The sequence below is a fragment of the Pleurodeles waltl genome, chromosome 3_1 (genome assembly GCF_031143425.1).
Source record: "Pleurodeles waltl isolate 20211129_DDA chromosome 3_1, aPleWal1.hap1.20221129, whole genome shotgun sequence".
NCBI classification, from domain to species: Eukaryota; Metazoa; Chordata; class Amphibia; order Caudata; family Salamandridae; genus Pleurodeles; species Pleurodeles waltl.
Genome location: NC_090440.1, coordinates 194614795 through 194642548, shown reverse-complemented (window position 1 = coordinate 194642548; position 27754 = coordinate 194614795). Strand labels below are relative to the sequence as shown.

The following is a 27754-nucleotide window of genomic DNA, read 5'->3' as shown; positions in this document are numbered from 1 at the left end:
TGTCAGGAGAGCAATAACGAATAGAAAGGACTTTTATATAGAGCTCACTAACCCAATGTGGGATGCTATAGTGCTTGCCTGTACAGGTATCCCAGTACACCATTGGAAGAGCTGTGTTGCTGGGTGTATTCTGGTTCTTCTATCCAGGAGCAGTGTCCCCATCATTCATGTTTGGTTTAATCTTTGAGTCTTCTATGGTGTTTGCACATATCACAGGTCTCAATTGACTCTGGGTCAATGCCAAGGGTAGGGTGGACCGGGAGAAAGCAGGAGTAGCTGACATTCGTGTATGTGGGCGCTGCATAACCAAATTAAAAAGAAAAACCCTTCAACCAATTAGTCAGGACCAGCAGTGGGTGGGCTACGTTGGAGTCCTTTGATGGCCAGCAGTGTATAACAGATCTGTTAATGATTCCATAGCCACCCTTTTTGCTTACTTTTTCTGGCAGTACTCTAGTCTAGAGTGACAGCTACCTATCACTTTAGCACTCGCGCTGTATTAAAAGAAAAAAACTGCATTCTAGAGTGGCAGCCACCTATCATTTTTCTTTGTGCCACAGGTAGGCCCCTGCCCAGCCTGTGACATAGTACAATGGCGGACATTATGGGGTTCAAGACGTTACAGGGTTATACCCACATATGTAAGCACTGTCCTGGCGGTAATTCATACTTAACAAAGCGTTGGTTCCCACCGGTCACGTCATCCTGCGACAATTGCACAGAGAAAAACAGATGTTACATTGGCACTTTGTAGTGTGTGGGGGACCAGCAGAACGCTGAAGTAGTAGCTCGCGCGGCGCAAGTGGTGCTGTGAGCATCCGTAGTGTTAGCCATAACGGAGCAGGCGCTTTATCTTTCAGTCAACGTAAATAAAATGCGGCTCGTGGTCTGGTCATATTGGACCCAAGTTTTTATCTAGTGTGGTCGAAGCGCCGGTATCTTAAACGTAGATGTTGGGTCAGTGACAGGTAACGTGATACTAATACGGGTATAGCTCCTGTGCTGAAATAACAACTTTTGCTGCAATAAAACAGTCGTACTTTATGTTGGAATGCATTCGGTGATTTAAATGGGCAGATACTGAGTACCTGCCCTTCTTTCATTTGAAAGGGAGTACTTTCACTTCTCAGCACTGTTGCAATACTTTTAATGGGAGAGTATCGGCTCTTCTTGGGAGCAAACAGGCACTCTGTATAGAGTACTTGCACTTCTACATTTCCGTTTAAAGGACTGCATGGCTTTAACTGCCCAGACTGCTACAACCGTGCTCGGCGATTTTTCCGCCCCTTGGGAGGCCTGGCTATGATGTCACTGAAATGGTGACCACTGGGCCATCTGATTGGAGAACAGCGCAGTAGCGGGTGACGTAAAGTGGACGCTCGACCAGCCCCGCCTTCGCCATGTGGGATTCCTGTTGGTCAGCGAGCGCCGTCCTACCAGTGCTACGTGATCAAGGAAGTGATGTGCTTTTGACTTGATGAGAATGGTTCGGCAATTGCTCCAGAATGCCTCAGGTTCACCGAACTGATGGGGCTCATTAGACTCAAATCAAAGCTGGTTTTGTACCACGATTCCACAACCAACGGATTTATCATGATTTTTGTAACACGACTGTCAGGATGTCGGAGAATGAGAATTGTTGTACTGTAGATTTTGGCGGCCATCTTGGAATGGCAGTGATACTTTTAAACATAGTTTATTAACCTGTCAACTTGGACATTTCCGATAGTCCCGTTCCAGTATTTAAGTTACAGCGAACAGCTGAAGAAACGTAACTCTTTTGGCTGGGAAAGTTTGTACATCTTCTGCAGAGACGTAAAGTAATCCACGCTAGACAAACTCATTTTAGGAGACTTTTTACGTAGGATTAGCGTAGGAAACATCGCTCCAAATTTTAGCAAAGCCAACGTTAATGCAGACCTCACAGAAGGAACAAAAATAAGTCCGTGGTTGACGGGTATTTAGTTCCAGTAAGACAGACCCGACGGGCCGCCGAGCGATACGGAACTTTAAGCTGCAACATTCTGAAGTTGGCCAAGCTCGAACAGTGGATGAGTACCCACACATGCTGTGTTGGCATAGAAAGGTACACCCATGAAGAGGAATCGGGTTCGGGTGGTCATTTATAATGTCGGAACCTGGGTTCTAATGCCCTTGGCAAAAAATGTCCCAACGTTGTTTTAGTCCCTTGTGTCTACACTAGGACAGGTATACAACCACAGAGAGGGAATTAGAAGTAAATGGCCGAGGTCCACAATCTCTTAATAACGAGTTCTCATGGTCGACTGTCAAGGCAACAGAACGTCTGTGTGCAGGTCTTGTTTCAGACCTGCCAACTTCCACAAAAATCACACTGAGGGGGGATGGGTCCTTGTGGCAAAAAGTACCTAAGGCACTTTGCCTCCAGCCAGGCTCCAAGCCGACCCCCCCCCCCCCCCTCCCTTTGGAACAAAAAAAAGCTTGCTGAGGCTTTTTGCCGATGTCCTGGGGTGTTTTCACACACATTAATGGACATTGGCAGTTGAAAGCCGCTGAAAACCACTGTGCACAGTGGTTTTCAGCTAATTTTCCCTGCCACCGTGTGATATTGGCTCCTCACCAGGTGACTGTGATGGGAGCTGATATCGTGTTTCACACCGTGGCACTGTGAGTTGGTAGTTCTGTTATTTTAAAAGCCTGAAGCCACCACCTAGCCCTAAATGGCTGCTTCATCAGTGAGTCTCTCCTCATACTGACTCCACAAGTGGTATTTGTAGCGTCTCCAAACCTGGTACCCACTGAATAACTAGGTCGCACACTGAGCTGTAAATCACAAGTCTTTAGTCCTCTGTGTGTACCTGTGAACTCCAATTCTAAACCAAGCTTTCATACATTCTATTCTCAAGATTAAGTCACACTGATACAAAGTCCTCGGGGAGCCAGAAACATTCCATTCGAAAGCATGCAAGACACTACAGTATTGATAGGGCCAACTTGAGGTGTTGGGAAAACAGCATTGGACCCTCTGTCGGGATAGTTGTGGATGTATGAATAGATGCGACTGCAGACGGAAAACAAATTATTAAAGCTACCTTTTGATGGAGCCTACACACGGTATTCCTGTTCCCAGTGGGTAGAATATAAATAAGCATGGTTTAGTTTAGCCTGATATAAGAGGTCCTCATATTATCAAGTAAACTGCCTGAGGTGTGAAGCCAATCTTCAAGACAATACTCCACTCTGCTAAATCAAAATACAGAATGGAATTAATTGGAAATTAATATAACCAGTAGTAGAGGCGTATTTGTTGGAATCCTCTAGTGCCTGAACCTGTGTTTTTCAGTAGATTAGGAAAAAGCACCCAAATTAAATGACAAGACCTATAACAGTGGAAAGAGTGAGTTGTCTGGGTATCCAGTCGTGGCGACCTGACCCAAGGTGGTACCTTGTGTAAGTGGTGGGTAGACACAGCACACGCAGGACATTAAAAAAAAAAAAAAGCGAGGGTGCTCTTATCCACTTTGATTAAGCTTTCATCCTTTAAAATAACAGGACAACACATCTCAGATGTTTTATCTTCTTGAGATTTGACCATGAGTACTCATTGGACACACGCAGCAGTGTCTGCTGCACACATTCATTGGGTGTGTCGTGCAGGAGTTTGGAAGAGAATTAGAATAAGAAACTTGTTTTCCCCCATCAGTACCAGAGGATCCAAAATGCGTCAACAATTCCTTTCATCTGAGTTGTGCCTGGTTAGGCGCATACCTGACCACTCACAACTGGTTACCAGGGAAGCACAGGTGTGTTAAGCATGTCACTTCACTAGCTGAACCAAAAAATAAACTGAAATATGAACCTGTTTTACTTCCTCAACCTCTGTAAGATTTGTAGGTATATGTGTGTGGTATGTCAAATTTATGATACTTTTCATTTATAGATCTCACTTATACCAAAGTGTCATTCATTTAAATAGTGCTTACTACGTCTGATAAAGTGTTAAAGCACAAGCATGAAACTGCTCAGTAACACAATGTTAGGGATTAATCCAGTGGTTTTACATTATTTTTGGTTGTTGGAATTAGTCTTATGCTCTCAATGAAACCATTCCATACATTTTCTCCAGTTTGTGGTAAATTAAATTAATAGGTGTTAGGTGTGATCATTGGTGGGGTAATGTGTGTGTTCATGCTTATGGTTGGTAGGATTATTAGATGGAGTAATGGAGATTAGGTATTTTTATGTGGTAGAGGCATTACTTGAAAATTCATATATTGTGATCTTTGAGATGAGTTGTTTGGGCAATTTGCAGAAATAAAGTAACAGAGAAGGGGAAACATGCACAGTTTTGAAGAAGGGTTACTCAGAGGTGGCGTGCCGAGGATGTGTGGTAAAGAGGGAGTTATTTAAAAGTAAAAAGGAGAGGTAACAGTCAGAAGTTTAAGTCAAGGTAAATTTTTCATGACAGGTTTAAGGAATTTAGATGATGCCTTTTGAGGTAGCATGCAATCTATGGATGCAAAACTGCAGGGAGAAATTGTAATACTTGCATGTGAGATAATGCTATATTATTATTTTTTTACTTTTGATATACGCTATAATCAGCTGAACAGTCTGCCCGTTGCTTAACTACTGCAGCAAAGACAGCTGATCATCTCAGGAGTTTGAAGCATAAAGTAATGGCTGAACTCATATGCAGGGAGATATCAGGAGCTCAAAGAAATCAGCAACATCATGGTTATAGCAACATGACAGTAAAACAATGCAAACATTGAAAAGGGTTTACTGCAACTGGACCAACTTTCATTGTTCTAAAAGACTGACCGCTAATGCAGCACAACCCGTCAGAACCCCGCACAAAGGGCCACAGGGCAAGCAGGAGCTACCAGGCTCAGGCATGGTGGTTGAGTTCTTTTACTCCAGATGTCCCGGGGCCTGGCCTACTATGGGCTCTGAGCAGCTTGACCAAGTACCCTTAAGTAGGTTGTGCAGGTCAAGCAGACAAAGGCTTTTTGGGTTGGAGGTAGGTTCACGGCGAATACAGGCTCATAACTAAAAATACATACAGCAAAGGCAATAAATGATTTATACAGTCATGTACTTGCTCATATGTATAAGGTAGTATTTATATAAAAACACACAGTATAATATGGCTCACCGTATGAATAAACAGACTGCTGTCCAAATGCGGAGGGTTTTCTTATGAGCAGGATAAGATTTAAGGTAGGGTTGTGGAAGAATAGTGTGATGTCATCTGGGAGCATGTCTCTGTTGAATCATGCGAGGTTCAAGGGACGTGGGAAATAAGATTGTGGAAAAGGGCCAACCTTGCCCTTTGCCTCGCTTGGTGGAGAGGGAGAGGAGGCCGTGAAGGCAGTCATTGTACGGTTGAAGTGAAATAACCTGACCCATCTCGGGATAACCATTGGCATTCTCACTCTGACTAGGGTGGGAAATAGGAAGTACCACTCTAATGAGTGGGATGTCTTGATGGCATTGAGGAATACTGCCATGGCATAGAACTGGGTATCCAATTGGTACAATAGAGCAAATAAACTACGATAGTTATGGGCTGTTTACTTTCAAAATGCATATAGTTGCTGGCATACCTACTGGTGAGCTGCTGATTGATGGCCTTCTCTAATATTTTGGACGGGTAGGGGAGTAGAGAGATGGGTCTGTAATTCTTGAGTTCTTTGGGTTCCGCTGGGGATTTTTTCAGTAGGGGTTTGATTTCCACATGTTTCTATTTGTCTGGAAAACCTTGATGCAGGTCGTGCTGGCCGCTATCTAGGCCTCCTTGAGTTGGTGGTATTTGTTGTGGGCTGTTCTGTCAGATGGCTTCTTAGTGGATTGCATGTTTTTTGAGTTTGTAGCAGCTGCGATTGGTGGCTCTGAGATCCAGTATGTACCAGCTGGCGTTTTGAAGAGGTTTTGTTGTTCTGGCTAGTTTAAGTGGGCCAACTTAGTGAGCTCATTTGGTGTTCTAGGAGGAAAAGTTCAAGATGGCCTAGTGGAGTTCGGGTGAGGCATTGGGTTTGGATGAACTAAAGGTGTGCGTCCACTGTGATTCAGTTACTCTGCTCCAGTTGTGGTAGTCTGCTATGTGGTACCTGGTGGTGGTGTATTGGGAGTCGGCGATGGTGAAGTAGATGATGCTGTGGTCAGACCAGGAGAGTTATGTGATGTGGTTGAATCTGACACTGCTGCTGGATGTGAAGTGCGGGTTGAGAGTGTGTTCAGCCATGTGTCTGGGTATTTTGACTATTTGGGGAGGCCTATGTTGCGCAAGTTCTCGAGGAGGGTGGTGAAGTTGGTGTCAGCCATGTGGAAATTGTGGTTGCTGAGTAGAATGGAGTGGCCACTAACAAAAGTGTCTGCAGCAAATGTGCGCCAGACTGCCCAGAGAAGCGTCATTGCCTTTTGGGGGGACAAAAAATGCCACTTTGCCTGGAGCAAAAAAATCCTTGATTTTCTTTGTTGTAAAAGCTGTTCAGCTGTAATGGTTCTTAAGCAATGGGTAAAGTTTGATGATTAAAAGGGTCATTTTTAGGGTTGAGCGCAAAGCACTCTGCCCCTGTTATCTCTCTACGGGCTTGTAACCACGACCATGTCACGCCAATTAGTTTGGTTAGTATGTGGGCTTGCCTTTTTAAATTTGCTTGATTTCATTAGTGAAAGACATGCATACGTCATGCCTTTTCCGGTGTTTAGCCCGCCTCAAGTGCACCGGCCAACTACTGAAAACATACGAGGCTCTGTTTTCCTTATGGTTTCTGGACTACTTTTCCCTCTTTACTTCATAGGCAGCGCGATGTCACTGGGCGCTGGTTGAGTGCCTTGCATGACATCGACCCTGTTACATGGGTAATTGCACTTTTGCCTGTTACATGGGTAATTGCACTTCTGCTGCCACGTTTCACTGCAAGTGAATTTCTGTTTCCTTTTGTGTGTTTGCTTTGCGCTCATGGTGCTCGCTTATGTGAAACTGTTTTACTTTATGTGGCAAGAAAAGTCCAGTTAGGAGTTTACAACGCTAATAGCTTTAACTCGAGACCCACTGCATTGCAAATGCTTGTTTTGATGGTAGACAGTAATATTTGATGATATGGAGGACCATTTATGAGTGGCGCAGGGTTTGCGGTGGCGGTGATATTTTTTATTTTATTTTATTTTTTTTACAGCAAGCTGTTACAGTGGAAAGATACTATTTGTGGGGGAAATGTAGTACTTAAGCTAAAACGTATTATTATGAAATACTAATGCGCACTATATTAGCACATTTTTGTTTACTACTGCTATGTCTGTCAGAGGCTACTCGGCACACAACACAGGACTAAATAAGTCAAACCCGAAGGTTTGTGCTTTCTACTTTCAGGCCTGCTTTGGTGTAATTTCCAGTCATAAGTTGCCCTGGCAAGGCTGCCCCAAGAGTGTGTCGCGCGTTTCGGACACCGACAGCTCCCACTGATGTTTGAGCCACTGGTGCTCCAGTGCCCGCTCGTTGAAAAACCTTCTGTGGCGAGAAGTAAACATGCCACACAAGGACAAGCGAACCATTGCCCTTTAAGGGACCAGTGGGAGGAGTCCTGTGAAACCACTCCTCGCCACTCCCGACCAGTGCGAATGTACGGTGAGGGCGGAGCGTGTTCAAGATGGGCATTCGAGCTAGTGGGCGTGTCTTTCCCTCCATTTCCTTTACGGACATTTTCCACCACACCAATCGATTGCGACGGCTTAGCGGGGCCTCCTGTAACCAATGGAAATCGCCATAACCAAGATCCTCCCACAGAGCGGCAATGGATTGGATGTATGGATCGAGAGGGATTTGAGTGTCAGGAGCGAAAGCCAACGAGAATCCAGGTTTCATTTGTGTACGGGGGGGCGCTGGAGGAGGAGGGAGAGGCGGGATTTCCCGGGTGACAGTGAAGCGGGCGAGAGACGGTTACTCCATCTTCGCTGTACGGTGCTGCGCCCCGACCCCCACACTGCTGTGTGAGGAGGCTGGGTCCTTGCAGGGCTGGTGGGCTGTGAGAAGACGGCGGCAGCAGCTCTAGGGCTGTCAGCCTCTGGCATGGAGAGACCAGCAGGAGGTGACTGCAGGGTCTGAGGTGAGTGCTTCTTTGCTGCTGTGGAGGTTGCGAGGCACATCTTGGTAACTGGGATTTCTGTATTCGGTTCTGGCACGCTGGATTCGTGGCTGCTGCTTGATACCCGTGCTCCACTTTGCCACAGCTCTTGGTGGGTTTGGGGGGCCGGGCTAGAGCCGTTATTGTGCAGCTGCGAGGGATCGCTGAAGGGGTGGATTCACGCCGAAATGTGGGCGTTGCATCCTCAGTGGGTGGATCTTAATCTCTGTTGTGTTCAATAGGAGGTGGCGGAGCTATGCTACCTCGTGGGCGGAGACTTAGAGTAGGCAAGGCTAGGGTTTGCCATTTGGCAAGGAATGGGCGGTTAAAAGCCCTCCCATGGGCAAGACATCACGAAGTGGGTGGTATTTCAATCGTTCTTACAAACAGGAGAAGGGTTGGACTTAGCATTCGTAAGCAAGCCCTGGGAGGAGCGTTGTGGGTAGGTGCTCTGGAGGGGAGGAAGCCAATGCTTCCGGGGGCTTGGCCCATGTCAGATGAAGGGGGTGTGCTTATGTGGTATAGGCGTGGCTTTCTGGTGTAGGCGTGGTGTTATCTGAATTGTTTAAACGGGTACTGAAAGCGAGCGCTCGTGTTTCCGAGGGTGTGGTTTTGTTCACTATTGGATCGTCCTTCCCGTGGGCGTGGGCTGAATATTCTGATGGTGAGAAGGGAGTCTGGCCCCCAGGGGGCTGAACTAGACTTTATGGGAAGTGTTGTTTTGGGACGGGCCTTTGGTGCAAGTGTTTTCGTAGGTGAAACAAGTTGAAAGAATACGGCATAGTTAAGTTGGTAGGATAATACGCTAGTAAAAGTGGGCTAGATCGGAATCCCGACCCCCTCACCCACTGGCCACGAATCCATAAAGGACCCCATACCGATCCAAGCAAATACTCCTATCCAAACTTTGGGGAAAAAATCTCCACCGTGAAACTGAAAACGCTGCCGTTTCCGTTAACAAACTTGCATGCATTGAATGAGATATCTGAAAACGTCTAATGTTGCATTTATGCAGTTCTCCGACACTGAGCAGAAAAGTTCCCTGCAACCGGATCCCTTTCGTACTTTCTAGAGTTGCCTCATACTAAATGGTAAAATGTAAATACCGAGTACCTTATATGCCACCCCCCCTCTTTGACATCTAGGTGCCATTATATTCTTTTCTTCCATATTAGTTGCATCTCTTCTTAGAAGTCTGCTGTGTTTCGGTTACGCCATGGAAACTAATTGGTACCGTGGTGCATTGTATTGCCCAGTTCTATTATTTTGAGTGATTTAGTCTTAAATTAATTCGTTATTGTTTCATAGGATTGGGAACAAGTGCACCCATAGTGTTTGTTCAGTGGTATTATACCTGACGAAATTGTTAACATAAACTTTGCGTTCGGAATTATTGACCATACATGTTTTCATTGCAGAGAGGTAGTTTGTTCTAGACTGCATACCACTACTTACTTGTTAGTTACTTAAAGGGGCAACTTGGACAATATCGTTCAAAATTAGTTTTGCTACCATTTCTAAGAGTCAGGTTTTTACAACGGGGTTTGCTGGCTTCACCTGCACACACTTATTTGCAGGGACCCATCGGCCACAGAAAAATGCCCACACATCGGGGTCATTGCTGTTTTTCCTATTTGAGGAACATACGCCTTTTTGGGGTGTGTTCCTAAAATAGATATAAATGTAGAGATGGCTGCAACACTGCGGTAGCTTGATTGGCATTCACTTTTGACAAAAAGCTTTTGCTTCCTATGCCGTTTTTGTCAAACTGATCCCCGTCTGTTAGTACTAAGATATTTGGCTGGGAAGAGAGGATTGGGAGCAGCCGGTGGTCTACATTTATGTCCACCAGGTCCTAAGTTTTTTTTTTTTTTTTTTTTTTTTTTTTGCCACAAAACTATAAAACCTTCGTACAATATACGAAATAGCCATACACTTATAGGTAGTCTTATAAATGCTAATATATGAACATAAAGGCCAAGAATATCTGTTCCTAAAACAAAATTAAATTTCTCCCCAAAAACAGTCCAGTTACTATTTCAGTTGGTGACATTCAATCAGCTTAGTCACACAATTGCACACCCTTTTACACACTTGTAAAAATACCGACTCCCACTCGTATCTCATTTCTACCTTTCGTGAGTGATGGTAGTTACAGTTGAATTGACGAGTTAGCGTGGGTGCTTAGGTGAAGGTAGTACCTTAACTGTGATTTCTGATATTTTTAGATTTTGTGTCGCTGTATTCGTATCGTTTTTATTATTTTTTTCTTTTTCAAGCAGAGTCATTAGAAAATTAAACACTTATGTAAACCACACAGTAAACGTTGCTGACCTAAACTTTTATGTTCTTTTTTGTTACTTGCTTTGTTTTCCTACATTTAATTTTGCTCTCCTTGAGTTCAGTAGAGGTGCTTAGTGTGGTGAGAATGAGAAACCAAGCTTATTTTGGAACGAGGAGGGTCTTGGAAAAACTTACAATGACTTTCTCACACAGTAGCTAGATGGCTTGATGGAGATTTCCTTTAAATTCCAGCCTCTGCTAAACGGTGGATAAGGGGAGTGAATCAGGAGATGCTAAGTTTTTGAAATGTGCAAGTAAGGGGGTGGTTGTTTGAGTACTTTTTTTTTTTTTGCCCACGATTAGGCTACCTTTTCCATATCGAAGCGTTAAGGAATTGCCCTCTCACAGTGCAGGGTGAATAGACTAGGGTAGGTTAGCAGAGTCCACTGGGTTAGATGGGCCAGCTATAACGGACAGTCTAATTTCAGGGGGATTGTCTGCCTCCCTGGGTAGGCTGTTAGAAGAAACCATACTCACTAGGTCAGACATAACTTCTTGGCGATCCACCAACTTAGAGACCATAGACTTCAGGGATCTCAGCTTTTCTTTTGGAGGGGCTAGACCCTCAAACGGAGGGGGGTGGGCAGCCTCTGAACAAAAGAAGCATTATAGAGATAACAGGGCTTTGTTTTGAGCAAAAACATGTTATTGCATTTTTAAAAAGGAAACCGTACTTAACTGCAATGTTTAAATAAGTCTAGACATATTTAAACACTGGCAGCTTTAAAAAAATAATTTTGAAAAATTCTGAGGGGGGGGCAGGTATTTTTATTTTTCAACTGGGGGGGGTGCGGCATTAAAGAGTTTGGAGACCACTGAGCTAGACACATCTGAATCGGCACCTTAAATTGCTGAAAGAGGTTATCCAGAATATTTTTGGGGCCATTATCATTAAGAGCCGGGGTGACCTTGTGAAAGTACTTGGCTTCAACATCATTAGCAATGGCAGGTTTTAATTCCCCCTTATTCTTTTTTTAATTTATTTTATTACAAAACCTTTTAGTTTGTTGCTACCTTTTGGGCGGGGGTCTTTCTTCACTTGGTGGATTAATTCAGCAGTTTAGCTCAGCCCCTGACAAAGAACCATCCTCATCCTCAAAAGCTGGACAGGTGCCTGCCACTGAGCCCTCCAGAGAGATAGAGGTACCCCTAGAGGCCAGGGAAAGTTGGAGGCATAAGCAACCTGCTGTTGACTGAGCTCAAGAGAGAGCCTTGTTTCCGTCAAGTCAGTTTCTTTTGAAACCATCCCTACTGCTCTGGCCAGAAAAGAGTCCAGGGTTGTACTAAGAGGCTCCCTCTGTGACCCAACCGAATCCTTAGCCCCCGACAACTTTCTTTTACCCCATCCTAAAAGCTGGCGTTGACTCTATGCGTTGAAGAGAGACTGAACCTAAGGAAAACTCTCACACACCTAAAGCTGTCGCTGAGAGTCGAAGAGACACAATAAATCACCCTGCCGCACACAAGGCAAAGATGGTCTAATGTCAGTCACAGTAATACAAACAAATACTGGTGAGTGGCCATCCTCCTGTATGTCATAAAATCAGCAACCAAGAGGGATGGCCCGTCCAGCTTAAAGGCGCAGATGGGTCCTCTCTTGGCTTGGACTTTGCCTGGGCTCATCCCGCGCCACGGTACACAGCTGGCCTTAAATGACGCCGGATTTGTGCTCTGAGGCTCCCTCCACCTCCTCCTGTTCTCTGTTGCACTCTGGGACTTGTGCATCCCCTCTGAAACTCCAATCAGTGTATACAAATGTATCCTGGCAGTTAAAAACGATATATCCATTAAAACAATATCCTATTTGCTCTGCAGAGCTACAGAGTTCAAGTGCGTTACTTCATTATATTCCTTAATAGTAGTTTCTCATTGATGTCTCAATCTTTTTATTTATTATACACATCGACAGTCATTCACGTTGCCTTGTAGTTAGAATATCTAGTAATGCGTATGTTCCTGCATTATATTTTCTGTATAACCATCTCCTTATCTGTATTGTATTGTCGGCAGGGATATTTCATTTGTATTTCCCTCATTTATATTGTTTTGCTCAGGTTAAAATATTGGTAGTTAATAAATACACGTACTGCAATTTTGGTGGTTGTCTGTTATTGTACTTTTCACTGTGCACTAGTAATTCTCTCCAGTAGGTGTCTAAGAAGGGTGAAATGGGAAGGTTTGCATACTAATATACATATCACACAAATCCATTTCATTCATACTTGTGATATGCCTGTTGCATATTATATCTAAATGTTTCACTGCTTCCACTGATTTGGTCTATCACATTTGTCTAATTCCTTGTATTGTTCTGAATGGAAAGAATAAATGACCATAAGGAAAGTTATATTGGAATCTTCCTTATTTCTGACCTTTTGGAAAAGGCAAATTTATTCTGTTGTTGTGGCTCATTTGTAATTACGCCCTACCTCCGTTTTGGGTTATCCCTGTTGCCTTATTGGTACATATCATTTCCACAGTTATGACATTTTAGTGAATTTAGAAACTATATCTGCATATAAATGTATTCTGCATTTCATGAATAACCTTATTGGGCTCAAGTAGAGACTACATTCATCTTCGCCTGACAAAGTGCAGTGGTAGCTCTTGAGGTAGTTCTTAGAACCATAGATAGGTTAGCACTTATATACATGTAGAACTCTGGAAATAATTATTTGTATGATCAGTTTTCAGGAATTTCCAGTTTAATATTGAACTTCAGAGTTTTTTTATACAGAGAAGTTTAGGTATGTATTTACGCAGTTTTTATTATGTTTAAGTCTCTGAAGGGTAGAACACTTAAGATATCTTTGTTATAAGAACTCACTACCTTCCGCACACCTTATTAACTAGCCATGTGATGAGTCAAAAATGATGTAGTATTGCAATTCTGCTCTCCTTCATATCCCATTTCACCCTTTCTGCTTCTACTGCTAGCCATCATATGTTTGTATATGTGAACAGTGGTGAAAGGTTGACATAAGCATTGCTCCCATTGGGTTCTCTGCTCAAGATTGGTAGCAATATGACAATTAGTCCATCTCCCCTCTCCTTTTTCCTTCATGGTTGTTGTTGACCCACCTATTAGTCTATGATCTTCTCAGGAAAGCCTCCTGTGAGCAACAACAATCTTGTCAGAGAAGTAGTACCGCTATGCTCTGGTGACAACCTTGGCTCCCCCCTCAAAGCCAAAGAGCCCTAGTCAGGCTTCCTGCGATCCTGAAGGAAGCTGCACACCTTTTCTTAGTTCAAGCCCCTGGGCAATAACTATTGGTCCCTAAAATACTGTTTTTCTCAGTGGAAGTACTTTGCCCTTCCACATGGACAAGCATGCAAAATCTTGAAACCTATGTCTAAAAGATATGGTGGTTTGGATGGTCTTTTTGTCAGGTAGACAACTGTCATAAGTGCTAGGTATTGGGCTGCATCTCTGACACACATTTGATTGTTGTTCTTCTGTCCTTCTCGACTATGCCCATGAGATGTATATGTTTTTGCTCAACCTGGGGTCAGATTTTAATTCGTAACGTTTTTGGCATAAGCATCCCGTATTGATATTAAAACTGTTTGTTAGCAAGCAGTTGGTCAATAGGAAGTTATTTGGGTGAAGTGCGTTCCAAAAGTTGAATTTGCCATAAGTTCGGCTTGGAGTTCCTGTGGTAATCGGTTGAGGAAACTATGGTTAGATGGTCTGCTTTGAAACTGTTTTTCCGCTAATCCTACTGCAGTTAAAAAGGTGGTGTTGCCAAAAGTCCTGTAGTTGTTGAATGACCTGTGTAGAAACTCTAGAAGACATATTTTGAAAGGTTTGCTCAGCTCCTCACTAACCTTTTTTATAGGAATATGAACAAGCAAATATTTCACTAAAATGTTGCAATGCCATCTTGCAAATGAGGTTTTGGTCCTCCATGTCCTACCAGCTGCTGTAAGAGCTCTGTTATCCTACAGAGGAGCATTTTTTTTCAAAATCTCTGTACAGTGAGTTAATAAGCTATGTAAAGCTAGAATCTAAATTTGCAGATAGTGAGTCAAGATCATAGCTAGTGTCTCTGAGAACTCCCCCAATATAAGTGTTTTGAGCCTATATCATCCTTTCATACCAAGCTTCTGGCATAGACCTGAGGTGCCACATTGCAAAGAAGTGCTACTCTGGGTATAGAACATACTAGTCTTAAACATTTTCACCAGAGTTAAGTATGTTCTAATGACTTCACAAGGGACCAGCCATGCTATTCTGTATCATTTTAGGAGGCACAGGCCTCTGGATAGGAGTTAAGGCTTTTTTTTAATTGTGGTCTAATTACCTACATTTCCTTTGAATGGTTCCTCTCTGTAGGTTGGAGCAGTTGCGTTCTACAGTTCATCCATCTGCGTGCAGCGCTCATCTACTCCAATCAGTGCTTGATTACGTCAGCTTAGTCCACATTTCCCCTCCTATCTTTCAAGTTGTACCCCCCACCTCGTTCTTCACCTATATAGTAATACTGAGTATTCTTTTTCTTACCCCTTTACCAAATATTAGTAGTCTCCACTTGGGAGCACTGCATTTCTTGCTTAATGTCTGTAGGAAGTTGGCTCTGTATGCACTATTTCAAAGTAAGGAATAGTTTGCACAGAGTCCAAGGGTTCCCCTTAGAGGTAAGATAGTGGCAAAAAGAGATAATTCTAATGCTCTATTTTGTGGTAGTGTGGTCGAGCAGTAGGCTTATCAGAGGAGTAGTGTTAAGCATTTGTTGTATACACACAGGCAATAAATGAGGAACACACACTCAGAGACAATTCCAGGCCAATAGGTTTTTGTATAGAAAAATATATTTTCTTAGTTTATTCTAAGAACCACAGGTTCAAGATTTACAAGTAATACTTTAAATGAAAGGTATTTCATGTAAGAATTTTAGGAACTTTGAATTAGCAAAATAGCATATACAGTTTTCACATAAATGACATATAGCTATTGTTAAAGTAGACAGTGCAATTTTCAACAGTTCCTGGGGGAGGTAAGTGTTTGTTAGTTTTTGCAGGTAAGTAAACCACCTATGGGGTTCAAGTTTGGGTCCAAGGTAGCCCACCGTTGGGGGTTCAGAGCAACCCCAAAGTTACCACACCAGCAGCTCAGGGCCGGTCAGGTGCAGAGGTCAAAGTGGTGCCCAAAACGCATAGGCTTCAATGGAGAAGGGGGTGCCCCGGTTCCAGTCTGCCAGCAGGTAAGTACCCGCGTCTTCGGAGGGCAGACCAGGGGAGTTTTGTAGGGCACCAGGGGGGACACAAGTCCACACAGAAAGTACACCCTCAGCGGCACGGGGGCAGCCGGGTGCAGTGTGCAAACAAGCGTCGGGTTCTCAATGGAAATCGATGGGAGACCAAGAGGTCTCTTCAGCGATGCAGGCAGGCAAGGGGGGGGGCTCCTCGGGGTAGCCACCACCTGGGCAAGGGAGAGGGCCACCTGGGGGTCGCTCCTGCACTGGAGGTCGGATCCTTCAGGTCCTGGGGGCTGCGGGTGCAGAGTCTTTACCAGGCGTCGGGTCTTTGAAGCAGGCAGTCGCGGTCAGGGGGAGCCTCGGGATTCCCTCTGCAGGCGTCGCTGTGGGGATTCAGGGGGGGTCAACTCTGGCTACTCATGGTCTCGTAGTCACCGGGGAGTCGTCCCTGTGGTGTTTGTTCTCTACAAGTCGAGCCGGTGGCGTCGGATGCAGAGTGCAAAGTCTCACGCTTCCGGCGGGAAACGTGTGTTGTTTCAAAGTTGCTTCTTTGTTGAAAAGTTGCAGTCTTTGTGGAACAGAGCCGCTGTCCTCTGGAGTTCTTGGTCCTTCTAGATGCAGGGTAGTCCTCTGAGGCTTCAGAGGTTGCTGGACCCTGGGAACGCGTCGCTGGAGCAGTGTCTTTAGAAGTGGGGAGACAGGCCGGTAGAGCTGGGGCCAAAGCAGTTGGTGTCTCCGTCTTCTCTGCAGGTTTTCGGTTCAGCAGTCCTCTTCTTCTGAGGTTGCAGGAATCTGAGTTCCTAGGTTCTGGGGAGCCCCTAAATACTGAATTTAGGGGTGTGTTTAGGTCTGGTGGGTTAGTAGCCAATGGCTACTAGCCCTGAGGGTGGCTACACCCTCTTTGTGCCCTCCTCCCTGAGGGGAGGGGGGCACATTCCTATCCCTCTTGGGGGAATCCTCCATCTACAAGATGGAGGATTTCTAAAAGTCAGTCACCTCAGCTCAGGACACCTTAGGGGCTGTCCTGACTGGCCAGTGACTCCTCCTTGTTTTTCTCATTATCTCCTCTGGCCTTGCCGCCAAAAGTGGGGCCGTGGCCGGAGGGGGCGGGCAACTCCACCAGCTGGAGTGCCCTGGGGTGCTGTAACAAAGGGGGTGAGCCTTTGAGGCTCACCGCCAGGTGTTACAGTTCCTGCAGGGGGAGGTGTGAAGCACCTCAACCCAGTACAGGCTTTGTTACTAGCAACAGAGTGACAAAGGCACTCTCCCCATGTGGCCAGCAACATGCCTGGTGTGTGGCAGGCTGCTAAAACCAGTCAGCCTACACGGGTAGTTGGTTAAGGTTTCAGGGGGCACCTCTAAGGTGCCTTCCGGGGTGTATGTTACAATAAAATGTACACTGGCATCAGTGTGCATTTATTGTGCTGAGAAGTTTGATACCAAACTTCACAGTTTTCAGTGTAGCCATTATGGGTCTGTGGAGTTCGTGCATGACAGACTCCCAGACCATTTACTTTTATGGCTACCCGGCACTTACAATGTCTAAGGTTTTGCTTAGACACTGTAGGGGCATAGTGCTCATGCACTTATGCCCTCACCTATGGTATAGTGCACCCTGCCTTAGGGCTGTAAGGCCTGCTAGAGGGGTGACCTGTAGGCAGTGTGAGGTTGGCATGGCACCCTGAGGGGAGTGCCATGTCGACTTAGTCTTTTTATCCCCACTAGCACACACAAGCTGGCAAGCAGTGTGTCTGTGCTGAGTGAGGGGTCCCCAGGGTGGCATAAGATATGCTGCAGCCCTTAAAGACCTTCCCTGGCATCAGGACCCTTGGTACCAGAGGTACCAGTTACAAGGGACTTACCTGGATGCCAGGGTGTGCCAATTGTGGAAACAAAAGTACAGGTTAGGGAAACAACACTGGTGCTGGGGCCTGATTAGCAGGCATCAGCAAAGGCAAAAAGTCAGGGGGTAACCATGCCAAGGAGGCATTTCCTTACACAACCCCTATTTCCCCCCCCCCCCCAAACGAAAGAGGATGAGACTAACCTTTCCCAAGAGAGTCTTCATTTTCTAAGTGGAAGAACCTGGAAAGGCCATCTGCATTGGCATGGGCAGTCCCAGGTCTGTGTTCCACTATAAAGTCCATTCCCTGTAGGGAGATGGACCACCTCAACAGTTTTGGATTTTCACCTTTCATTTCCATAAGCCATCTGAGAGGTCTGTGGTCAGTCTGAACTACAAAGTGAGTACCAAAGAGGTATGGTCTCAGCTTCTTCAGGGAACAAACCACAGCAAAGGCCTCCCTCTCAGTGGCACTCCAACGCTGCTCCCTGGGGAGTAACCTCCTGCTAATGAAAGCAACAGGCTGGTCAAGGCCATCATCATTTGTTTGGGACAAAACTGCCCCTATCCCATGTTCAGAGGCATCTGTCTGCACAATGAACTGCTTGGAGTAATCTGGAGCTTTGAGAACTGGTGCTGTGCACATTGCTTGTTTCAGGGTGTCAAAGGCCTGTTGGCATTCTACAGTCCAGTTTACCTTCTTGGGCATTTTCTTGGAGGTAAGTTCTGTGAGGGCTGTCACTATGGATCCATATCCCTTCATAAACCTCCTGTAGTACCCAGTCAAGCCAAGGAATGCCCTGACTTGAGTCTGGGTTTTTGGAGCTGCCCAGTCCAGAATAGTCTGGATCTTAGGCTGGAGTGGCTGAACTTGGCCTCCACCTACAAGGTGTCCCAAGTAAACCACAGTTCCCTGCCCTTTCTGGCATTTGGATGCCTTGATAGCGAGGCCTGCTGCTTGCAGAGCCTTCAAAACCTTCTTCAGGTGGACCAGGTGATCCTGCCAGCTGGAGCTAAAGACAGCAATATCGTCAAGATAAGCTGCACTAAAGGACTCCAAGCCAGCAAGGACTTGATTCACCAACCTTTGGAAGGTGGCAGGGGCATTCTTTAAACCAAAGGGCATAACAGTAAACTGATAATGCCCATCAGGTGTGGAGAATGCTGTCTTTTCTTTTGCTCCGGGTGCCATTTCGATGTGCCAGTACCCTGCTGTTAAGTCAAAGGTACTTAAGAACTTGGCAGCACCTAGTTTGTCAATCAGTTCATCTGCCCTTGGAATGGGATGGGCATCTGTCTTGGTGACTGAATTAAGTCCTCTGTAGTCCACACAAAACCTCATTTCTCTCTTTCCATCTTTGGTGTGAGGTTTGGGGACTAAGACCACTGGGCTAGCCCAGGGGCTGTCAGAGTGCTCAATGACTCCCAATTCCAGCATCTTGTTGACTTCCACCTTGATGCTTTCCTTAACTTTGTCAGACTGTCTGAATATTTTGTTTTTGACAGGCATGCTGTCTCCTGTGTCCACATCATGGGTACACAGGTGTGTCTGACCAGGGGTTAGGGAAAAGAGCTCAGCAAACTGTTGCAGGACCTTCCTACAATCAGATTGCTGTTGGCCAGAGAGGGTGTCTGAATAGATCACTCCATCAACTGATCCATCTTTAGGGTCTGTGGAGAGGAGATCAGGGAGAGGTCCACTCTCAGCTTCCTGGTCCTCATCTGTTACCATCAACAGATTCACATCTGCCCTGTCATGGAAGAGCTTGAGGCGGTTCACATGGATCACCCTCTTGGGGGTCCTGCTAGTGCCTAGGTCTACTAGGTAGGTGACCTGACTCTTCTTTTCTAGCACTGGGTAAGGGCCACTCCATTTGTCCTGAAGTGCCCTGGGAGCCACAGGCTCCAGAACCCAGACTTTCTGCCCTGGCTGAAATTCAACCATAGCAGCCTTTTGGTCATACCAAAATTTCTGGAGCTGTTGGCTGGCCTCAAGGTTTTTGCTTGCCTTTTCCATATAGTCTGCCATCCTTGAACGTCGGCCTACTACATAGTCCACTATATCTTGCTTAGGCTCATGAAGAGGTCTCTCCCAGCCTTCTTTCACAAGAGCTAGTGGTCCCCTTACAGGATGGCCAAACAGAAGTTCAAAGGGGGAAAACCCTACTCCCTTCTGAGGCAACTCTCTGTAGGCGAAAAGCAGACATGGCAAGAGGACATCCCATCTCCTTTTGAGTTTTTCCGGGAGCCCCATGATCATGCCTTTCAATGTCTTGTTAAATCTTTCAACAAGACCATTGGTTTGTGGATGGTATGGTGTGGTGAATTTATTTGTAAGTCACCCCACACTCATTCCACATGTGTTTTAGGTATGCTGACATAAAGTTGGTACCTCTGTCAGACACCACCTCCTTAGGAAACCCCACTCTGGTAAAAATACCAATGAGTGCTTTGGCTACTGCAGGGGCAGTAGTCGACCTAAGGGGAATTGCTTCAGGCTATCTAGTAGCATGATCCACTACTACTAGTATGTATTGGTTCCCTGAGGCTGTGGGAGGTTCAAGTGGGACCCACTATGTCCACACCCACTCTTTCAAAGGGGACCCCTACCACTGGAAGTGGAATGAGGGGGGCCTTTGGGTGTCCACCTGTCTTACCACTGGCTTGACAGGTGGTACAGGAGACACAAAACTCCTTGACCTTCTGGGACATGTTGGGCCAATAGAAGTGGTTGACTAATCTCTCCCACGTCTTGGTCTGTCCCAAATGCCCAGCAAGAGGAATATCAATAGCTAAGGTCAGAATGAACTCCCTAAACTCCTGAGGCACTACCACACTCCTAGTGGCACCATGTTTGGGATCTCTTGCCTCAGTGTAAAGGAGTCCATCTTCCCAATAGACTCTATGTGTTCCTGTTATTTTTCCTTTGGTCTCTTCAGCAGCTTGCTGCCTAAGGCCTTCAAGAGAGGGACAGGTTTTTTGCCCCTTACACAACTGTTCCCTTGAGGGCCCCCCTGGGCCTAGGAGCTCAACCTGATAAGGTTCTAACTCCAGAGGCTCAGTTCCCTCAGAGGGCAGAACGTCTTCCTGTGAAAAGAGGTTCTCTTTTTCTTGTTGTGTGGAAGCTGGTTCCCCAGTCTTCTTTCCTTTTCTCTTGGTGGGTTGGGCCCTTTTTCCAGGCTCCAACACCACTTTTTCACCCTGAGCCTTGCACTGTGCCCTTGTCTTGACACACACCAGTTCAGGGATACCCAGAATGGCTGCATGGGTCTTCAGTTCTACCTCAGCCCATGCTGAGAACTCCAGGTCATTTCCAAGCAAACAGTCTACAGGGATATTTGAGGAGACCACCACCTGTTTCAGGCCATTGACCCCTCCCCACTCTAAAGTTACCATAGCCATGGGATGTACTTTAGTCTGATTGTCAGCGTTGATGACTGGATAAGTTTGTCTAGACAGGTATTGACCAGGGGAAACCAGTTTCTCTGTCACCATGGTGACACTGGCTCCTGTATCCCTCAGGCCTTCTACACTTTGCCCATTAATTAAGAGTTGCTGCCTGTAGTTTTGCATATTAGGGGGCCATGCAGCCAGTGTGGCTAAATCCACCCCACCCTCAGAGACTAGTGTAGCTTCAGTGTGAACCCTGATTTACTCTGGGCACACTGTTGATCCGACTTGGAGACTGGCCATTCCAGTGTTAGCTAGAGTATAGTTAGAAGTGGAACCTTTCTTGGGACAGGCCTTGTCTCCAGTTTGGTGTCCAGGCTGATTACAGCTACGACACCAGGCCTTTTTGGGATCAAAGTTTTTACCCTTGTACCCAAAATTGGATTGTGAAGAGGCTCTGGGCCCACCCTCCTGAGCAGGTTTTTGGGGCCCTGTAGAAGACTCTTTACTATTTTTCCCTTTGGATGTCTCAACACTCTTCCCCTGGGGAGGCTTTGTGACCCCTTTCTTTTGGTCACTCCCCTGTGGAAGTCTTGGTCACCCTAGTCTAGACCCAATGGTCTGCCTTCTTTCCCAATTCTTGGGGAGAAATTGGTCCTAGGTCTACCAGATGCTGATGCAGTTTATCATTGAAACAATTATTTAACAGGTGTTCTTTAACAAATAAATTGAACAGCCCATCATAATCATTTACACCACTGCCTTGAATCCAACCATCCAGTGTTTTCACTGAGTAGTCAACAAAATCAACCCAGGTCTGGCTCGAGGATTTGTGAGCCCCCCTGAACCTAATTCTATACTCCTCAGTGGAGAATCCAAAGCCCTCAGTCAGGGTAGCCTTCATGAGGTCATAGGATTCTGCATCTTTTCCAGAGAGTGTGAGGAGTCTATCCCTACACTTTCCAGTGAACATTTCCCAAAGGAGAGCACCCCAGTGAGATCTGTTTACTTTTCTGGTTGCACAAGCCCTCTCAAAAGTTGTGAACCATTTGGTGATGTCATCACCATCTTCATATTTAGTTACAATCCCTTTAGGGATTTTCAACATGTCAGGAGAATCTCTGACCCTATTTATTTATGTTGCTGCCACCATGGATGGGACCAAAACCCATCTCTTGTCTTTCCCTTTCTATGGCTAGGAGCTGTCTCTCTAAAGCCAATCTGTTGGCCATCCTGGCTAACAGTAGGTCATTTTCACTGAGGCTGTCCCCTGTGACCCAGAGTTGCTGGACCCTCCTGTGAGAGAACCAGTATCTCTGACTATCGCATTTGGAGTCAGGGTTTGAGGGACCCTGTTCTCCCTAACTAGGACTGGAGGTGGGACTTCCTCCACATCACTAGTTTCCTCCTCTGGGAGGTCATCCTCAGAGGGGTTGTTTTTGGCAAACTCTGCCAAAAGCTCCTGGAGCTGTAATTTGGTAGGGTTTGAACCAGTTTTAATATTTTTTAATTTGCAGAGAGACCTTAACTCTCTCATCCTAAGATGTAGGTTATGGGTGATGTCGAGTTCCATCACATTCTCTTCTGCATTAGACATTATGTTTCTAAAAGTTGGAATCCTTTTTAAGAATCTAAAACTATCTCTAGAACTTAATTCAAACTTTTACAAAACTTTTAAACTCTAAAAGAAATGCTAACAGGGACTAACACAAGGCCCTAGCCGGACTTTTAAATTTTTTGAAAAATAGCTAAAATTTCAAAAATCAGTTTCTAATGACAATTTTTGGAATTTAGTCGTGTGATCAGGTATTGGCTGAGTAGTAAATGCAAAGTCTTGTACCCCACCGCTGATCCACCAATGTAGGAAGTTGGCTCTGTATGGACTATTTCAAAGTAAGGAATAGTATGCACAGAGTCCAAGGGTTCCCCTTAGAGGTAAGATAGTGTAAAAAATAGATAATTCTAATGCTCTATTTTGTGGTAGTGTGGTCGAGCAGTAGGCTTATCAGAGGAGTAGTGTTAAGCATTTGTTGTACACACACAGGCAATAAATGAGGAACACACACGTAGGGACAATTCCAGGCCAATAGGTTTTTGTATAGAAAAATATCTTTTCTTAGTTTATTTTAAGAACCACAGGTTCAAGATTTACAAGTAATACTTTAAATGAAAGGTATTTCATGTAAGAATTTTAGGAACTTTGAATTAGGAAAATAGAATATACAGTTTTCACATAAAGGACATATAGCTATTTTTAAACTAGACACAGTGCAATTTTCAACAGTTCCTGGGGGAGGTAAGTGTTTGTTAGTTTTTGCAGGTAAGTAAGCCACCTACGGGGTTCAAGTTTGGGTCCAAGGTAGCCCACCGTTGGGGGTTCAGAGCAACCCCAAAGTTACCACACCAGCAGCTCAGGGCCGGTCAGGTGCAGAGGTCAAAGTGGTGCCCAAAACGCATAGGCTTCAATGGAGAAGGGGGTGCCCCGGTTCCAGTCTGCCAGCAGGTAAGTACCCGCGTCTTCGACGGGCAGACCAGGGGAGTTTTGTAGGGCACCGGGGGGGACACAAGTCCACACAGAAAGTACACCCTCAGCGGCACAGGGGCGGCCGGGTACAGTGTGCAAACAAGCGTCGGGTTCTCAATGGAAATCAATGGGAGACCAAGAGGTCTCTTCAGCGATGCGGGGGGGGGGGGCTGGGCTCCTCAGGGTAGCCACCACCTGGGCAAGGGAGAGGGCCACTTGGGGGGTCGCTCCTGCATTGGAGGTCGGATCCTTCAGGTCCTGGGGGCTGCGGGTGCAGAGTCTTTACCAGGCGTCGGGTCTTTGAAGCAGGCAGTCGCGGTCAGGGGGAGTCTCGGGATTCCCTCTGCAGGCATCGCTGTGGGGGCTCAGGGGTGTCAACTCTGGCTACTCACGGTCTTGTAGTCGCCGGGGAGTCCTCCCTGTGGTGTTTGCACCCGATGCCCCCGGCTCGACTTGTGGAGAACAGAGTGCAAAGTCTCACTCTTCCGGTGGGAAATGTGTGTTGTTTCAAAGTTGCTTCTTTGTTGCAAAGTTGCAGTCTTTGTGGAACAGAGCCGCTGTCCTCGGGAGTTCTTGGTTCTTCTAGATGCAGGGTAGTCCTCTGAGGCTTCAGGGGTTGCTGGACCCTGGGAACGCGTCGCTGAGGCAGTGTTTTTAGAAGTGGGGAGACAGGCTGGTAGAGCTGGGGCCAAAGCAGTTGGTGTCTCCGTCTTCTCTGCAGGTTTTCAGTTCAGCAGTCCTCTTCTTCTTAGGTTGCAGGAATCTGAGTTCCTAGGTTCTGGGGAGCCCCTAAATACTGAATTTAGGGGTGTGTTTAGGTCTGGGGGGTTAGTAGCCAATGGCTACTAGCCCTGAGGGTGGCTACACCCTCTTTGTGCCTCCTCCCTGAGGGGAGTGGGGCACATTCCTATCCCTATTGGGGGAATCCTCCATCTGCAAGATGGAGAATTTCTAAAAGTCAGTCACCTCAGCTCAGGACACCTTAGGGGCTGTCCTGACTGGCCAGTGACTCCTTGTTTTTCTCATTATCTCCTCTGGCCTTGCTGCCAAAAGTGGGGCCGTGGCTGGAGGGGGCGGGCAACTCGACTAGCTGGAGTGCCCTGGGGTGCTGTAACAAAGGGGGTGAGCCTTTGAGGCTCACCGCCAGGTGTTACAGTTCCTCCAGAGGGAGGTGTGAAGCACCTCCACCCAGTACAGGCTTTGTTACTAGCCACAGAGTGACAAAGGCACTCTCCCCTTGTGGCCAGCAACATGTCTGGTGTGTGGCAGGCTGCTAAAACTAGTCCGCCCACACTGGTAGTCGGTTAAGGTTTCAGGGGGCACCTCTGAGGTGCCCTCTGGGGTGTATGTTACAATAAAATGTACACTGGCATCAGTGTGCATTTATTGTGCTGAGAAGTTTGATACCAAACTTCACAGTTTTCAGTGTAGCCATTATGGTGCTGTGGAGTTCGTGCATGACAGACTCCCAGACCATATACTCTTATGGCTACCTTGCACTTACAATGTCTAAGGTTTTGCTTAGACACTGTAGGGGCACAGTGCTCATGCACTTATGCCCTCACCTATGGTATAGTGCACCCTGCCTTAGGGCTGTAAGGCCTGCTAGAGGGGTGACTTATCTATACCTGTAGGCAGTGTGAGGTTGTCATGGCACCCTGAGGGGAGTGCCATGTCGACTTAGTCTTTTTATCCCCACTAGCACACACAAGCTGGCAAGCTGTGTGTCTGTGCTGAGTGAGGGGTCCCCAGGGTGGCATAAGATATGCTGCAGCACTTAGAGACCTTCCCTGGCATCAGGACTCTTGGTACCAGTTAGAAGGGACTTACCTGGATGCCAGGGTGTGCCAATTGTGGAAACAAAAGTACAGGTTAGGGAAAGAACTCTGGTGCTGGGGCCTGATTTGCAGGCCTCAGCACACTTCCAAATCATAACTTAGCATCAGCAAAGGCAAAAAGTCAGGGGGTAACCATGCCAAGGAGGCATTTCCTTACAATGTCTCTTTAATTGATCTTATTTTTTGATGTAGATTTTAACCCGTCTTTCTGTAGCTTAGTGTTGAAACTGCATTCCCATGGAGATATAAACTTGAGAGATACTCTTTTGTAACTTCATCTCTTTCTGAACTTGTGAATCAGATACAGCAAACATGTGTTTCACAATTTTGACTTTTTTAAGACTGTAAAAGAAGCATTTGAAAGTGGTAGACCCAAGTCAGACCAGTAGATGGACATGGAAGAACCTTCCACCTAAACTTATTTTCACCCATTGTGTCATGCAGATGGGAAAAGAGTGGCCATGCAGTTGCCCGGTAGAGACATAGAAATTCATGGTTACTGGATTGAAAAGTAGAGACTTAATTCATATAGCCCATTTGGATTACTAATGAAGCTGCAGCAGTCGTGGTCAAAGTGCTTGAAGTAAACAAAGATATAAATACCTATTTCAAGAACGCAAGATATTCTGTGGTACAGTAAGTCTGAGTACCGGTGGAAAAGCGCCTTATTTGTAAGACACTCTGCCTCACATACAAAGCTCTCCCATTGGAAGGCTGTAATTATCTTGGCTCTTCCTTGCAACAATATTCGCCTTGTCATCCTCTCAGATCTTCTGCTCTTAATCTAATTTCAGTGACCTGCTGTCGAAAGGGTGGGGGGGGGGTGGGGTGGGAGGGTGGGGTGGGAGGGATGGGTTGGTGGTGAGGGGTGATGGGAGGGGTGGGGGTGGACAAATCCTTTATTGGTGTTGGCGACAAAACTCTGAAACTTTCTACCGCTGCCCAGTAGGAAGAAAAACTTGTCTCTTTTCTAATTTGGGAGGATGCTTTTTGCAGTCACATTGATCTTTGTTCTCTCCAGGGCTCCCCCTGCATCACTCACTCCTTAGCGCTTCGATGCTACAGTTGGATTGCGCTCTATAAATACAATACAATGATTAGTCACTATGCACAGAAATGGGCTGTAATTTATATTGGTGGGAAAATAAAAGGAACCACATGCAATACCTGACATCCAGTGAAGAGATAGCTAAGTATTGTAGAGAAAATAGAATGGTACTCTCTCAGTTTCTGAATTAGTTGATAATTATCCATGGGCATAATGCTTAGAGGTCTGGTGGTCCTGGTCAAATAAGATCACAGTCTGTGAAAGCAATCTGCAAATAAAAAGTATTCAGTTTAGTATTTCTAAGGTCTATAAACAAGAGTAGAAGCAAATTATTATATTGGGTTGGTTATACTACCAGTAATGAATGTGAGCTTTGTGCACTGCCAATTAAAATACAGTTGGTTAAGTGATGCATCAAACTGAGCGATGATGATGAAAGGCATGAAAACATTGTGTTTTATAAAAGGCATGTGTTGTAATCTGTCTCGAGGATCCTACATGATGTAGGCCTGGAGGCAACAGAATAGAATGTTAAATAAGTATGTGCTTTGCGGCGTTCTCTCCCGAGGCAGTTACTTGCTGACCTTGGGAGAGAGAGCACCGCGTCGGAGTTGTACTGCAATAAAGCTTCCTTTCCGTCTCTGTGGTCGTACGGAGCTTTATTTACTTCATTTTGACGACGAGTTGGCCAGCAAGATTACTCACCTGGTTACAACCCGTCGTGGATGCTCAGGACTCACGCATCACGGAGTCGCGACTTCCAAGTCCAGATCGGAGGTGCGTCCGACTTCATTTCGCCGATCCTGGTCATATGCAAGCATTTCCTTAAACTCTCCGGTATTGACATTATATATATTTTATATCTTCTTCGATTTTTCTGAGGCTGTTTGCGTCCCATACGTGCTAGCTACAGGGAGTGCAGAATTATTAGGCAAATGAGTATTTTGACCACATCATCCTCTTTATGCATGTTGTCTTACTCCAAGCTGTATAGGCTTGAAAGCCTACTACCCATTAAGCATATTAGGTGATGTGCATCTCTGTAATGAGAAGGGGTGTGGTCTAATGACATCAACACCCTATATCAGGTGTGCATAATTATTAGGCAACTTCCTTTCCTTTGGCAAAATGGGTCAAAAGAAGGACTTGACAGGCTCAGAAAAGTCAAAAATAGTGAGATATCTTGCAGAGGGATGCAGCACTCTTAAAATTGCAAAGCTTCTGAAGCGTGATCATCGAACAATCAAGCGTTTCATTCAAAATAGTCAACAGGGTCGCAAGAAGCGTGTGGAAAAACCAAGGCGCAAAATAACTGCCCATGAACTGAGAAAAGTCAAGCGTGCAGCTGCCACGATGCCACTTGCCACCAGTTTGGACATATTTCAGAGTTGCAACATCACTGGAGTGCCCAAAAGCACAAGGTGTGCAATACTCAGAGACATGGCCAAGGTAAGAAAGGCTG

At 45.8% G+C, this 27754-nt stretch overlaps 1 protein-coding gene across 7 annotated transcripts in view; it reads left to right on the top strand.

The window, feature by feature from the left end:
• Positions 1–27754, top strand: part of SIN3A (SIN3 transcription regulator family member A) — a 558946-nt gene that overhangs the window by 13561 nt on the left and 517631 nt on the right. Inside the window, exon 1 of one of the 7 annotated variants that reach the window (XM_069222164.1) lies at positions 1962–2086. The exons of 3 other annotated variants lie outside the window; for them this stretch is intronic. In XM_069222164.1, the coding sequence (XP_069078265.1) occupies positions 2052–2086 (35 nt within the window). In that variant the 5' untranslated portion in view covers positions 1962–2051. Of the gene's footprint in view, positions 1–1961; positions 2087–7878; positions 8091–8716; positions 8773–27754 lie in introns of those variants that run through there. 3 more of the 7 variants (XM_069222169.1, XM_069222165.1, XM_069222168.1) reach the window with 3 other exon arrangements.